This window comes from Triticum urartu, chromosome 2A (genome assembly GCF_056163025.1).
Source record: "Triticum urartu cultivar PI428250 chromosome 2A, HENAU_Tu73, whole genome shotgun sequence".
NCBI classification, from domain to species: domain Eukaryota; kingdom Viridiplantae; phylum Streptophyta; class Magnoliopsida; order Poales; family Poaceae; genus Triticum; species Triticum urartu.
In genome coordinates this window covers 661,902,251-661,917,672 of record NC_141874.1, presented here as the reverse complement: position 1 = coordinate 661,917,672, position 15,422 = coordinate 661,902,251, and the positions used below count along the sequence as shown (strand labels likewise).

At 44.4% G+C, this 15,422-nt stretch overlaps 1 protein-coding gene across 1 annotated transcript; it reads right to left on the bottom strand.

Annotated features, from left to right (window-relative positions):
* Positions 1-9,092: 9,092 nt before the first annotated feature.
* Positions 9,093-9,490, bottom strand: LOC147986503 (non-specific lipid-transfer protein-like). Its single transcript, XM_087542032.1, has 2 exons — positions 9,271-9,490; positions 9,093-9,109 (listed from the first exon to the last, which is right to left on the bottom strand). The coding sequence occupies exons 1-2, from the start codon at positions 9,476-9,478 to the stop codon at positions 9,093-9,095; spliced, it is 225 nt and encodes a 74-aa protein (XP_087398158.1). The 5' UTR covers positions 9,479-9,490.
* Between the last annotated feature and the right edge of the window lie 5,932 nt (positions 9,491-15,422).

Sequence of the window (15,422 nt, the reverse complement as noted above, 5' to 3'; positions counted from 1 at the left end):
AGTTGATAGATCATATTCTAGATCATTAGAATCATACACAACAATCTTGTGGTAGATACCTATACTCTGTACTATCCCTTGTAAGTGTATCTAGTGCCCCTTAGTGATTTTGGTGTATTGAAGACTTATAGGTTAAGGGGATAATGTGTTTATGAGTGTACACAGGTTCTATAAGTCTCTGAGGAGTTTGATATTTATGAAGAAAGTCGACTCCTAAAAATGAATGTCTTCAGTTGAAGACTTTGGTTTTCTTGAAGACTTTGAAAATGAGGAAATTGGTGTGACCTTGAAGACTTTGATATTGATGCGAGGAGTATGAAGCGCGAAGACTTTTGTTTTCGTAGTTCCATACTCTCTTTCTTGAGTCATAGGAAACACCGTACTATTAAAGGGGTCGAGGTAAAACTAAGGAAACACTTTCCAAGTGATGTTCATCTCAAAGCCTACACATACCCAGTCCTTTCGAGTGAAGCCATTGAAGATCTCATACAGTTCAGTCAATTTCTTCAGTGACAGAGACAAAGATTTTCTGTCTCTGAGGAATTTGTTCTGAGTGAGGAGTTAGGAATTCGCTAGTGCGGATTTCCTACAAGTGAGGAACATGATAGCCCTGAGGAATTTGAGAGCACAAATTTCCGGTTGTTGCTGTGCTACGCGCTAACTGGCCCAAAATATCTTATCCACCTAACAATTATATCATTGAAGGGCATTTATGTCTTATCATGTCAGACTGCTCCCGGCTATAAATAGCCGCCCCCTACAACCACTAGTTGGTTGGCTGCTCCGAGAGAAACTGACACTTGTCATTGAGAGCATCCCATCCTCCGAGGACTTTGAGCGAAAATCATCAAGTGAGGAAAAAACCAAACCCAAACACCTACAACCCAAAGTGATTGAGCATCACTGAAGAGATTGTTCTTGTGTGGAACCGACGCTTGTTACCTTTGAGGACTGTGCATCCTCCAGACGGTTAGGCGTCATGGTCTAGAGCATCCAAGAGGAATTGTGGATCGTCGAGTGACCCAGTCTGTGAAGATTTGGAAGTCACCTGAAGACTTACCACGAGTGATTAAGCGAGGTCTGTGTGACCTTAGCTCAAGGAGAATACGATGAGGACTATGTGTCTGGGACTGTGTGTCCTCAGGTTTAAATATCTAGCCGTTCTAACCAGACGTACAACTGTCACAGCAGTTGGAACTGGTCTACCAAATCATTGTCTTCACCAAGCTACCGGTTCTATTTTCTCAACCCTTTCATTTCCTCATTCATGTGTTGATGAACTTGATCGTTACTGTTTGAAGACTTCGGCTGAAGACTTTATCAATTTCCTCAATCCTAATTCTTCATTCATCTTATTTTCAGCATGCTTATCCTGTTTACACGCTATCTATGCTCTGTGCTTGTGTCATATTATCATGATGATTGTGTTACTGCCATGTTATGCTTGCACCTGAGTACTTATTCCGTTGCATGTATTTCGCTGCTTAGCAAATTCCTCAAGTTGAATTTCCTCAGTGACGAACTTGTAAAAATCGTCTATTCACCCCCTTCTAGTCGATATAACGCACTTTCATCCCTCATATCAATACAATCAAAAGCAGAACGTAGAGTATTATCTCTTGGAGAGAGCCCGAATCTAGGTAAAATCCGGTGTCCATGTTACCATCGTTCCAAGACGTCTAGCTTAGGACCCCTACCTCGAGATATGTCGGATTTAGCATCGACTCTCCATGTCTTCCGCCAATCCCCCCCCCCCCCCCCCCGCTCGCCCTATTTTCCCGTTGTTTGCCGCCCGCGGCTATAAAAAATCCCTCTCCCCTTTTACTTGCCCACGGCTTTCACTATCACCGTCGACGGACTCAGTGTTGTTCTCGAAGGTGAGGTGTCGGTAAAAATTATATCAACCATTTGGGGAGACGCTTAATGATCTCCGTAGAGAATATTGTATGTGTCCCCCTAAATGTTTGCATAATTTTTATCATCAGGGAGAGTGAAATCAGCGCCAATTTTTTGAAACGTGAGAGGCCACCAAAATTGAGTAGCGTGCGCCCCCAAAAATGACATTGTTGTTCAAAATTTTGATAAGCATTAGGTGGGACATCCGCGTGGATGCCTGCCTTAATGCTCATCATAATTTTAAACATCACCGTCCAAACATAGACGCAATCAGAATCAATACCCCAAAGTCGCCGCCGGAATCGTCCTCGACATGTTGCTTGTGGTCGTACAAACCCCCGCCCTCGTGCTTGTGTTCAACTAATTATGTATCGAAGAATGGGGGAGGGGGTGGATGTCCCACTGGCAAGTGAGGAGTGGATCCCATGCTATGGCGGTAGCTTTTTGATGACTCTGAGTTTGCGTGTATCGCCTAGTCACTCTCCATATGCATATCTTTTTGGACAAAGGATGAATTTTATTGGCTTACAATGAAGCACAAAGAGGACACAAACACAGTGAATACACACCCGACCTTTGTATAGTTAGGAATCACACAGCTAACACCAACACGCGCTCATAAAAACACGCCAACAGATAACAAAGTCATATACGACCAAAACTATATAGGCAATCGCCGATATAATGATATTGTTAGGGTTGCTCTTAGTCACAAATTTTGTTTAATTTAATGATCATAGTACCGTGAGGATTAACAGTATGTTCGCACAAGTGGAGAAGTATCGGTCTCGCATGACGAGTCCATCATCCCAGAAGAACCCGTTTAGGCTACTCCTATGTCCACATAGCAATAAATTAGATTATCTAAAATACTAATTTATGATACGCATTACAGAGGTATTTTACAATACAATAATGTTATATATACTGTACTGTAGTTGTGCCACATAATCGATTTTCGTCCAACCCTACGGTGGCGCATCACAGGGAATGCGGCGAGTATACTACTCCTGCTGCACTAGACTATCAGTCAACACGCGGATCGGCGCATCTTCCTTCCTTTTGATCACCTCGGGGATCTGACCGGCGCAAAGCTCCCCGAGAAGCCGCGGTCGCGCGACGACCAGCCTCCAGATTAACGGCGACTACCGGGTCGGGCACCCGTCGCCGTCGATCGGGTCGACTCCCCGCCCGATAGCTTCGCCCACCGCAGTGACCGCACGACAGCGAAGCGAGCCGCCGTCGTGCGTGCCGAACAGACCCAGGCGTGGGAGCAAGCGATCGTACGTACGGCGGAGAAAAGCTACGCGCGCACTGAACGCCACCAGGGAAGCTTCCCGCCGGTTCAGCATCGTCAAGGGAAAACCGGCTCGTGATCGCAACTCGCCTGAGTTTTCTTGCTGCGGACAGGTACTCCACAGGAACAGACAGGCGCGGTGCGACTAGTCAGTCAGGGGAGAGTCGCAGGCCGTTTACGGGCGGGCCTCGTGCAAGGTTCAAGAGCCGCACGTGAGAGGATGGGGCGTCGACCCGTTGCTGCCAGTCCACCCGAGTTCGAGTCCCGACACGAACGCACGATGCTCACGGAGTTTCTCATACAAAGAAAAGTCAACAAGAGTTAGTCCTTAGGTTGGTCTCATTTTTTTAAGAGCCGCACGTGCTCTACAGAGGCGACGTTCAGTTTAGAGGCCGCAGCAACCCGACGACCAATGTGTGGCTCCAAGCCGTTCGTGTTCAGAATGCAAATTCAGTGCATTCGTATGGGTTCTTCAGGAAGTTTTTTGTTTGTTTGTTTTGCGGCTGTTCTTCAGGGAGTTGAAATGCCCTTGGGCAACGTGCACCAGAAAAGTGTGGCTCCACTAGTCTTCGTGGTGGTGGCCCTTAATTTGTGCCTGCAAGTATGGTTCCATTAGTCTCTGTGCATGTGCCAACGTCTCAGTGGCCTGTTCGTTTCATATACTAGATGACACCCCGCGCGTTGCTGCGGGATCTCTTGGTAGTCATTAAAAGCAGCATTGCAACTAAATAGAAGCACAAATCAGCACTAAAATTTCCAAGGTCTACAATTTAATAACAAAGAGAATAGGTTCTTCACTGGTAATAGACAGAGTCTTAGGCCTCCTTTGGTTCATAGGATAAAATTTTTATAGGAATAGGAAAATCATAGGAAGTGAGATGACATGCATCTCAATTCCTATAGAGGAAGAGATGTCATTTGGTGCATAGGATAGGAATTTTTCCATTGAGTCTAGGCTAATGTTTTTTTCCTCCAAAATGTGAAGGATTGAATCCTATCCTACATAGAAATAGGAATTCATTCCTACAAACCAAAGGGCTTCAAAGGAATTTTTCCTTTGCAAATCCTATCGTATAGAATTCCTATAAAATTCCTACAAACCAAAGGAGGCCTTAATGGATGTCGTCCAGAGTATAGATATCAATTTTCGATCTTATTGTATTAACAATTCTTGAGTGTCAACATGATTTGATATATCTAAATTGCACTACAATAGTGTATCAGAGGATTGACGTATGGAACGGTGCCTCGATAGTCGATACTGATGAAGACTTATTCCTTTTCCCTCTGAATTATGGGAGTTGACTTTCAACTGAAATGGGTTAAGAAGAACTTGTCTTCTTTGGAAACTTCTCACAGTACAAATTCAAGCAAACAATAGACTTGATCTGAATCAATCAGCAAAGCATGGGCCAATGAATGGCTATACAAAGTTGAGTCACTTATTTTGGGAAGGAGGGAGTAGTAGACTGGGATTAAATATGGTGACAAACATAGCATCTATGGAGATCAAAAGATTATTCAGGTGAGTGACGGTACAATTCTGAAGATATTTGGCAAAAGCTAAAAGGGAAGCACATCTTTGAATGCTAGCCTATGACCACTGTTGTCGATTAAGTAGAATTGTTCTTTTTTCAAGGGAAAACTACCGACACTTTTGGAATAGAAATTACTCGATGATACACTGGTTGGAAACATAACTAAGACAAACACATGTTAAATGTTGTACTTCCCACAAAATGATGAAGAAACCTCTCCGATTGGAAAATACCAGTTCTTGTCGAATCTCTCACTTGGTATATCGTAAAGCACAACCTGCAAAGGCATATCTAAGATCACTTAGGGATGCTCAATACTGTTATTACCAAATATTTCATGGGCATACAGCTACACGGGTCATGATACAATGATATACATACTGTAAATATAAGAAAGACATCAATCCAGATAGCTCAATTGAACTTATCTATATTTTTTAATGTGGAGAACATACCTCAGACTTTCATCAACACTATCTGCAGTTGATACTTGTGTACAAACACTTACATGTGCCATAAACATTCAAATGATTGAACAATTACGAAAATAATATTTTGCCCAAGCCACATCCCACGTACAACCAGCCATTAGATAGGGAATATGAGGAGAACAAACATGTTAATTTAATTTGGCTAGATCTGTAACAATGCCTTGCCTGCAAACAACACGGAGAGAAGTACATGTCCACCGAAGTCAAGTTATCCTGGCTAGATCTGTAACATTGGCTTGCCTGCAAACAACATGGAGAGAAGTACAATTCCACCAAAGTGTTGTCATCCAAATAGCAGATCAAGATGAGCGATGGTACCGGCTCATGTATCACAAAAACCATTATCATTCATTGTGCAGGCTTGGGAAGATTAAAATTCGAAATTGTACTCAATTAAGTTTGGATGGGAAAGACTGACCTCTTCCTCCTCATAAATATAAACAACTTCAAGGCAAACAACTGAATCTGGTACATGAGAATCTAACACTAATCTCTTTTTTGTTGACATGCACATGACAAAGGAAAATAGAAACTGCATACTTTTGGGGATTTGAGGATGGGATAACCATAGCCAACTTAGGACTTTGGGGTCAATCTCCTCATGTACAGTGTGCTGCTTGCTGAAGGGAGGGGATGAGACGTACTGAAACATCCACACGGCGCAGCCCAATAGACGTACTGATGCATTGACAGTATATGGAATCCTAAATACTCGGTCGCCGCATCTGTATTCGAGAAGGAAGCCCACCTGAAATGGGTGCTGCGGGAGATGAGGAGACGGTGAAGACGGTAGGTGACGCCCATGGCCTTGACAACGACATTGGAGAAGCCGCCGGAGCCGAATCCCTCTGCCTGGACGTTGTCGCAGAGCGCCGAGAGGTTGCAGTCCATGGAGCGGAGCTCCGCCGCCGCGAACACCAGCTCGTACGGCCGCGGCGCCTCTGCCGGCCCGGGCAGGCCGCCGCCCCCTCCGCCATCACGGGCGGCAGCGGGTGCGACTGCTGCGTTTTTTGTTTTGACATTACGGCTGGGAGGTGGAAACGAAGGGTATGCCGTGGGCGTGGGGACAGACAGTTGGGCTTCTTTCTTATGTTTGCGTTTGGAGACCATTGGGCTTCGGTATGCACTTTAAGCCTGGAAAACGGAGCAACGAAGCGGCATATAAAAATGTCAATAAAAATTGGTTAAAATGGAAAATAATCGCTGATGTGGCAGTTTGCTGAGGTGGATAGGCTGCATGTCTAGAGAAATAGCATAATGGGGATGAACTATTTAGATATTATAGATTATTATAAGCCAGCAGGAGCAGCACTAACACTCTGGGGAGATATCTAATTAAAAAATTCATGTGAAACAAACCTTCTCCATGATGCTAAGCTACAACCCGAACTGGGTTGAAACTCGACGCTACAGAAATTTCTCTAGGAGAAACCGGTAAAACGCGTGCGAACGGGGATGAAAAATTCTTGTCTCGTTCCTCTGCGGCCCGGACATAACGACGGCGATGCGAGGACGCTTATTTCTTTTTAAACACGTTGTTGCAGAAGCCGTCGACATAGTTATAGGTGTTTTTGTTATGTATTGTAATGGTTTTATTGTGGTTACATTTGTTCTTTACCTTGTTTAATAATGAATAAGAATGGACGTGTGTCCGTTTCGAAAAAAAAAATGGTTGTGTGTATCACAATGATGAAGGCCAAGGGTTTAACCTTCTTTTAAAAAATATATTTATCAGACTTATTCGTGGGGACAATCGCCCGCTAATTATGAATCTTGGTTAAGAGGACAAGTAGTTTAGAAATAATTATCCTTTTGAGTTTGTTAAAGGACGAGCAGCTAAGAAAGCAGTTAAACCGGTGAGCAGCCAAGGAATGTCGATTTCATCACATTTTCTTAGGAATATATGTTGTCTTCTGAGTGTATGCTTTATGAGCATCCATGAGCCTTCCCTAGTGCCCCCTTTTTTCTTGTTTGGGGGATTAACATCCACCTAGCCTTCTCCCAAAAGTTTTAGGGACCTAAACAAGAGCTTTCCTCCTCAAAGTTTCCTCCACTAGGGCAAACTTGTTCCATAAAAGATACTACTCATAAAAAAAAGGAATCCGCTCGACCCTTCCCATTTCCCGTTTAGCTCCCATCCGACCCGGCGCCGCCGACGCCCTCGAATGTCGTGGGAATGGGTCCTCATGGTTCATCCCACCCCGGGAATGGGTCCTCATGGTTCATCCCACCCCTACCATCCACCATGGGCTCTCACGTCACTGGCTCGCTGCTGAAGTTGTCGTTCGCCATGGCGATGCAGGGCCACATCGAGAGTCACGACCGTCGCACGCTGCCTCACGCCGCCGCCACCACTGTGTATCTATATTTTTTATGTTTAGTGATATAATTTTTTGTTGTTGTTGTTTAATGACTCATAAGATGAGTAGGTATTAAACCTAGGGATGCTGATACATATATACTTTTTCTTGTCTGGTGCTACAATTATATTATTTTGGCATCAATTTTTATTATTTTTCTAGACCAACCTATTAATTCAGTACCAAGGGCCAGTTGCCTTTTTTTTGTTGTTTTGTCTTTCTTTTAGGAAAATCAATTTTAAGGAACCCAAAAAATCCAGAAAAAAATCTACAAAAATGTTTTGAGCCAGGAAGCTTTCAGAGGCACCTGGCTTCTCATGGGCAGCCCTTTGGGCCCCACATGGTCATGCGGTATGGCTAGGGACTTGGACGTGTGGGCTCCATGGGACTTCTTTCCACTGCCTTTATGTTGCTCCGAAATCCTTAAAATAAATATGAAGGAATTTTTTCGCCGGCGCCAAATGAGTCACCCCTGGTCGACTACTTTACCCCGATGACTTCGGATCACACAACAGAGACACAAGATCAGAAACTCCACCAAAACCAATAAACCTAGCCTGTGGAAGGGCTCCGGAGGGGGGAAAGGATGGAAGGGCTCCGCTACGCCATCAACCTGGTCAAGAAGACTTCAACATCAACCGCTATCATCATCATTGGCCCCCCTCTATCACCCATTATTACCATGATTACCCCTTCTATGCTTGTTGTCTCTATGTCTAAGTAAAACTCGTTGTCCTCGGGGATAATGAGGGACCCTAGTATGTTTAGGTGTTGAACGCCGATAGGATTCGACATCATCTTTTGTCTGTTTATCTTAATAATCTTTCTGATCTTAGATGAAGTCGACCACTCAACAATTGCCCTTAACTATCATTGCAATGGTGGGATGCAGAGGTGAAGAGACGACAATAATATCCTCCCTTCCTTCCCGGAGCAACTGATAGAGGAATAACGGAAAAGCGATCATTGACCATAATCATCGTTAATGTAAGCTGCATGTGGGGAGGAACGATGGTGGCGTGTGTCATACTGAGCAGCACATGCAACACGTATGTTGTACCGGGCTCCGTCCACTTATAGAAGCATACATGTGCAGGACTCATTTTTTCCTTTTTTGATTTGAAAAGGAAAAATTTTACTCCCTCTTCTCTGGTTTAAAGGCCTGCGTGTATCTCTAAATTGCTAATTTAATCGATCTAATAAAAGCTGTATATCACCAAAATTATACCATTACAAAATAGAACATTTGGAGTTTTTGATAATAGAGCTTTTGTGATATAGAACTATCCTTATGTTGGTTAAATCGTCAACGTGAGGTACATGTGAAACCTTCTAAATTGGAAAGGAGTAATATATAAAAAGACATCCATTGTTACAAGTTTGAATAAGGATGAAACAGAGCAGGCCAATGGCGTAACATCCGCCGCCAATTCCATTCATCCGCAGGACTTTTTATTCCCACACAAAGCCTTCCACGCACGCACGTCGTTCAATCTTTATAAGTAGGCCATCAAGGAAACGTGTTACCTGCGAAATCAAAGAAGCATTATACTCCATTGCCAACAGTTTCAGAACACTATTCATCAGCTCCAAGAAAGAAAAGCTAGTAGCACACATATTATTCGTTGAGAAGTATACGTATACTACTAGCATACGCCTACGCATCTTACGCAGTACTAGGTACGTACCTCCGCAGTCGGCAATGCCACAACGCTTGGGGATTGCGATTGCGACTTGAGGCTTCAGTCCGGCCAGTTTGAAGACGTCGGACATGACGGAGCACACGCAACCGGGGCTCCTCATGTTGATGTTGCGCACACCCACGCAGCAGCTGCTCGTCGGCGCGGACTGCGGGTTGCGCACCGCCGGGAGGCATGGAGCCAATTGCTGGGCCATGGCCGAGGCCCTCACGCTGTTTTCAGGAGGTGCAGTTGCCAGTGGCTTCGCCCGTGAGATTTTTGGTGAAGGGGCAGGCTTTGAAGCTTTAGGCTTCTTCAACTTCTTTGGCTTCGGCGCTGCAGGCGCTTCATCTGATTCAGCGTCAGCTGCAGGCTCATTCACTGCAGTCCCTTGAACCAAGATATGGGTGATGAGGCCTTCAAGGTTGTAGAAAGGACCGACGACATTGGGTTCTGCATCTCGTGTGCCATCAGCCCTTGGAGCTGAGGGACCAGGGTTGAAGTCTAGTCCCAATGTCTTCTTGTTTTGCTTCACTGAGTTCTGGGCAAACTGGAAGTTGCGCTTGAACAGAATGTCGTCACGACACCATAGTAGTGACGATGGGTGTGCATCAGTAGGCTGTGGCCCACGGACCATGCAGGGATAGAAGCCTTGTTCAATGGCTTCATCTCTGGACCTGGGTTGAAGATTCTTGTATAGGATGTCTCCCCACGGTCTCTTGATGGCATTTTTCTTAGCATATTCCTGGGTTACAAATCGGTATTTGAACCATTGTTCTGCCCAATATCTTCGAATCCATTGGATTCGGGTCTTGCGCTGATTGTAATCCTCTTCAGGATCTGTCTTGTACAGTTCTGAGAGGTCATCTGGCAGATCTCTAGATGTTTCTCCACGACGCTTTCTGCCACCCTTCCTTGCTGATTTCTCTGAAGCCATGAACTTTAAACTGAAAGGCTTCAACACGTTCAAAGGCTTCAAAGATTTTCGCTTGCTGGACAAACAGAAACTTGCTTCAGGAGAATTTATATGATGCTGTAAGAATTCTGCAAATGAATGCAGACTATGAGAACCAAGGGATTCTCCCACAGACATGTACCTGTGACAGCATTAAGGTGCGAGGGAAGGGGAAGAGGTCATATGCATTCTCAGAAGATTTTGAATATAAATCAGTTTAGAAGACATTGACCTCATCGTGCGAAGACATTCACTCATAGATAAGGAGTTGGTTCCAGATTTGTACGAATCCAGAGATCAGTACAAGTGAGGAATCTAACTACTTTGTGAAGCATAAGTGAATATACTAGGCATGTTATGAGATGCAGTATGAGAGAGATCTAACTTGTGTGAATAGAAACTGCTTGTGGTAGAAAGTGACAAAGCCATAGGATCAACGGTGCCGTAAAAAGGAAGTTTTATTTACCACACTAAGAACTGCTAGACGGAGTGGAAGATGAGGCCGAGCAGTTCGATCTTCCGTGCCCTAACTTGGCGACGGAGGACACCTACGGCGATGGCGGAGAGGACGATGTCCGCGGTCGGCATGAAGACAGCGTCGGAGAGGTTGCGGCAGCGAAGCGCTTCGTCGCCGGCGTCGTCGAGGGCTAGCAGTGGCGCTAGGGTTCGTGTGAGAGTGGAAGAGGAGATAATGACCGCCGTGAAGTGTGTATTTATAGGTACAGGGGCGGCACTGCGTTATTACACAGGTGCCCTTGGCGATTCGCATCTGAGGAACACGTGGCCATCATGCAGAATTTTGGGGTTTGTTCCACGTCCCACGCACGCCTGGATTGTCGGGTGGTCGTTCCTACTTCTCCGGGTTTCATGTGGAGGAATGAGCATTGAAAGTGGACTTAAGGTTTGTCTTTGTATCTTCTGCTGACAAGGACGCAGAGAAGACATTCGACAGTTTTAATAGAATGCATATGATTTGGAGAGATAGAGTTTGAGATAGATAGCAGAGAGAGGTTAGGGTCCGATCACATTCACTTAGTTCAAAAGATTCAACAATAAGACATAGCTATAAGTGAATGCTGTAGAGGACAGAACACTAGTATATATATATAATCAACATAGTGAAGATAATCATGAAGACATGTTGAGATTGAAGCCAAACCAAATGTGAAGACATAGCAAGGTAACGCCATGAGTGAAATACTTAAAATAGAACATTTGGTGGTGGCGTTACCCATCGTATAGGAAGTATTAGACCCAGACACGGCGCACAATTATCGTGGCGCTCCGAAGTCAAATTCCACATTAATGTATTCACACTTAGAATGTATGTCTTCATTGATTGAAGATATACTTTACTTCGTGTGTTGCACATCTAAGTCATCAATATGCATAAGGGTTAGGATGTGTGCTTGATCACATGACATTTGAGGATTCCAGGATATTTAGCTCACACCGTAACTTGCAAAATCTCTTCTCATCCAAGGGCTTGGTGAAGATATCTGCCAATTGCTCTTCAGTGTTGACGTGTATGATATCAATATCTTCCTTCACAACAAGATCTCTGAGAAAGTGATGACGAATTTCAATGTGCTTTGTCTTCGAGTGCTGAATTGGGTTGTTGGCAATCTTGATGGCGCTTTCGTTGTCGCAGTAGAGTGGCACTTGCTTTAGATGAATGCCATAGTCCTTGAGTGTTTGCTTCATCCACAGAAGCTGAGCACAGCAAGATCCAGCAGCAATGTATTCAGATTCAGCAGTGGAGAGAGATACATAGTTCTGCTTCTTTGAAGACCAACATACAAGTGATCGTCCCAGAAAGTGACATGTGCCTGATGTAGACTTGCGATCAACTTTGTCACCAGCATAATCAGCATCCGAGAATCCAACCAGATTAAACTCTGAGCCCTTTGGATACCATAATCCTAGAGTTGGGGTGTGAGCCAAATATCGAAGAATTCGCTTCACAGCTAAGTGATGCGACTCCTTTGGTGCCGCTTGGAATCGAGCACACATGCAAACACTAAGCATAATATCTGGCCTAGATGCACATAGATAAAGTAAAGAACCAATCATGGAGCGGTATACCTTTTGATCGAACTCTTTACCATTGTCGTCAGGACCCAGATGATGCTTGGCTGGCATTGGCGTCGTGAAGCCTTTGCAGTCTTGCATACCGAACTTCTTCAGGCAATCTTTGAGATACTTCTCTTGAGATATGAAGATGCCGTTGCGTTGCTGTCGTATTTGAAGACCGAGAAAGAACTTCAGCTCTCCCATCATAGACATTTGATATTGCTCTTGCATCATATATCCAAACTCTTCACTGTACTTCTGATTGATGCAACCGAAGATAATGTCATCCACATATATTTGGCACACAAACAGTTCACCATCATATGTCTTCGTGAAGAGAGTGGGGTCGAGAGAACCAGGTATGAAGCCTTTGCTCTTCAGTAAGTATTTGAGTGTGTCATGCCAGGCCCGAGGGGCTTGTTTGAGGCCATACAGTGCCTTGTTGAGCTTGTATACCATGTCAGGATGTTTTGGATCTTCAAAGCCAGGAGGTTGTGCAACATACACTTCTTCTTCAATCTTGCCATTGAGGAAGGCGCTCTTCACATCCATTTGATAAAGAAGTATGTTGTGATGATTTGCATAGGCCAGCAGTATGCGTATGGCTCCAAGTCTAGCCACAGGAGCAAATGTTTCATCGAAGTCAATGCCTTCCACTTGAGTATATCCTTGAGCAACGAGACGAGCTTTGTTTCTGACAACTTGACCATGCTCATCTTGCTTGTTGCGGTATATTCATTTGGTGCCTATTATGTTGTGCTTCCAAGGATCGGGACGCTTGACCAGTTCCCATACATTATTCAGCTCAAACTGTTGAAGCTCGTCTTGCATAGCTTGAATCCATTCAGGTTCCATGAAGGCTTCTTCAACTTTCCTGGGTTCTGTTATTGAGACGAATGCGAAGTGCCCACAGAAATTTGCTAGCTGAGTTGCCCTTGAACGAGTGAGTGGACCGGGTGCATTGATGCCATCAATTATTCTTTCAATCTGCACTTCATTGGCAACGCGAGGATGTACAGGGCGAAGATTTTGCTCTTGCTGATCATTGTCGTTGTTAGAAGGAATGTCTTCAGGCTGAGCATTGTCTTCATGTTGATCAGGTGCTGAGATGATAAGTTCTTCTTCAGGATGAGCTTCAGAAGGTATAATTTCTCCAGTTCCCATTAGCTTGATTGATTCACTGGATGTAACTTCATCTAGCACATTTGGCAGTTGCTCTCTTTATGAACCGTTGGTCTCATCGAACCGCACATCCACTGTTTCAACCACTTTGTAATGAAAGAGATTGAAGACTCTGTAGGAGTGCGAATCCTTTCCATATCCAAGCATAAAACCCTCATGTGCTTTTGGTGCAAACTTTGAGGTGTGATGTGGGTCCTTGATCCAGCACCTGGCGCCAAATACTCTGAAGTAACTGACATTTGGCTTCTTGCCAGTACGGAGCTCATAAGATGTCTTCTTCAGAAGCTTGTGAAGATAAACATGATTGATTGTATGGCATGCATTATCAATGGCTTTAGGCCAGAATTTTCTTGGAGTCTTGTATTCATCTAGCATTGTTCTGGCCATCTCAATGAGTGTTCTGTTCTTGCGTTCGACGACCCCATTCTGCTGTGGCGTGTACGGGGCTGAGAATTCATGTGTGATGCCCAAGGTATCAAGATATGTATCAAGGCCAGTGTTCTTGAATTTAGTGCCATTGTCACTTCTGATATGCTTTATCTTGGCGCCATAGTTGTTCATTGCTCGATTGGCGAAGCGTCTGAAGACATCCTGCACTTCAGTCTTGTAAAGGATTATGTGCACCCAAGTATATCTAGAATAATCATCAACAGTGACAAAGCCATAGAGACAAGCAGTAGTAGTGAGAGTTGAGTAATGAGTGGGACCGAAAAGATCCATGTGAAGCAGTTCGAAGGGTCGAGTAGTGGTCATGATTGTCTTCGAGGGATGTTTGGCCCTCGTCATCTTTCCTGCCTCACAGGCACTGCATAAGTGATCTTTCTTGAACTTGACGCCCTCGATGCCTATGACATGCTTCTTCTTTGCCAGGGTGTGGAGGTTCCTCATGCCAGCATGCCCAAGCCTCCGATGCCAGAGCCAGCATTCTGAAGATTTTGCTAGAAGACATATGGAAAGCTGTGGTCCTGCTGAGAAATCTACCATGTACAAATCATCTTTTCGATACCCTTCAAATACTAGAGACTTGTCAGATTCCATTAGAACAAGGCAACGATATTTTCCAAATATTACGATCATGTTTAAATCGCAAAGCATTGAGACAGACATTAAGTTGAAGCCAAGGGATTCAACAAGCATGACTTTATCCATGTGTTGATCCCTTGAGATTGCAACTCTACCTAGACCCAATACCTTACTTTTACCAGTGTCAGCAAATGTGATGTGGCTCTTGTCGGATGGACGTAAGGTTGAGTCCATAAGAAGGCTTCTTTTGCCAGTCATGTGATTTGTACACCCACTATCAATAATCCATTCTGAAGACGCTGGTGTCGTACCCTACAATGCAGTTAGGGGGATAGGCTTCACGAAGAGCATTGTGAAGCAAAAACATTTGACGAACCAGTGGGTTATGAAAGCTTAGATCCAGATTAGGACTAATAGGGAGAGTAGCAAGCGATTCAGGAACGAAGTACATAGTAAGACCATTCGGGCATTTGATCTTGCGCCCTACAAGATGTTTAAGGTCCCCAGCAATAGCGTCAGACGATTTTGGTTTTCTGCTGGAGACCTTTTCCTGCAAAAGAGAGTTAAGCTTTCTTAGCCACCCACATCTTCAAGGGTGGCTTAGAAGCAATAAGTCTAAGTGCAGCATCTGAGAACTTTGGCTTTGGAGCCCTAGCAAACAGTCTTGCAGGCGGACAATAATACTCATAAGAATAAGCAGAATAGTTCTTGGTCTTATGAACATGGCGGTTTGATGAACCGCTCTCATATCCATATGCCTGAGTATGGTTTCCCTGCAAAACATTCGCGTTAGTGCGACTCAGGTGAGTCCTCTGTCTGTATGAAGCCTTTGGACCGTATGAAGCCTTTGGTCTGAGGTTTGTCTTCTTCACGTGAGGAGTCATGATGACATTCACAGGAAGATTCTCCAGACACCTTTTCGGAACCC

Coding starts and splice junctions, on each gene's coding strand:
- LOC147986503 (XM_087542032.1), bottom strand. CDS start 9,478: ATGGCCCAGCAATTGGCTCCATGCCTCCCGGCGGTGCGCAACCCGCAG.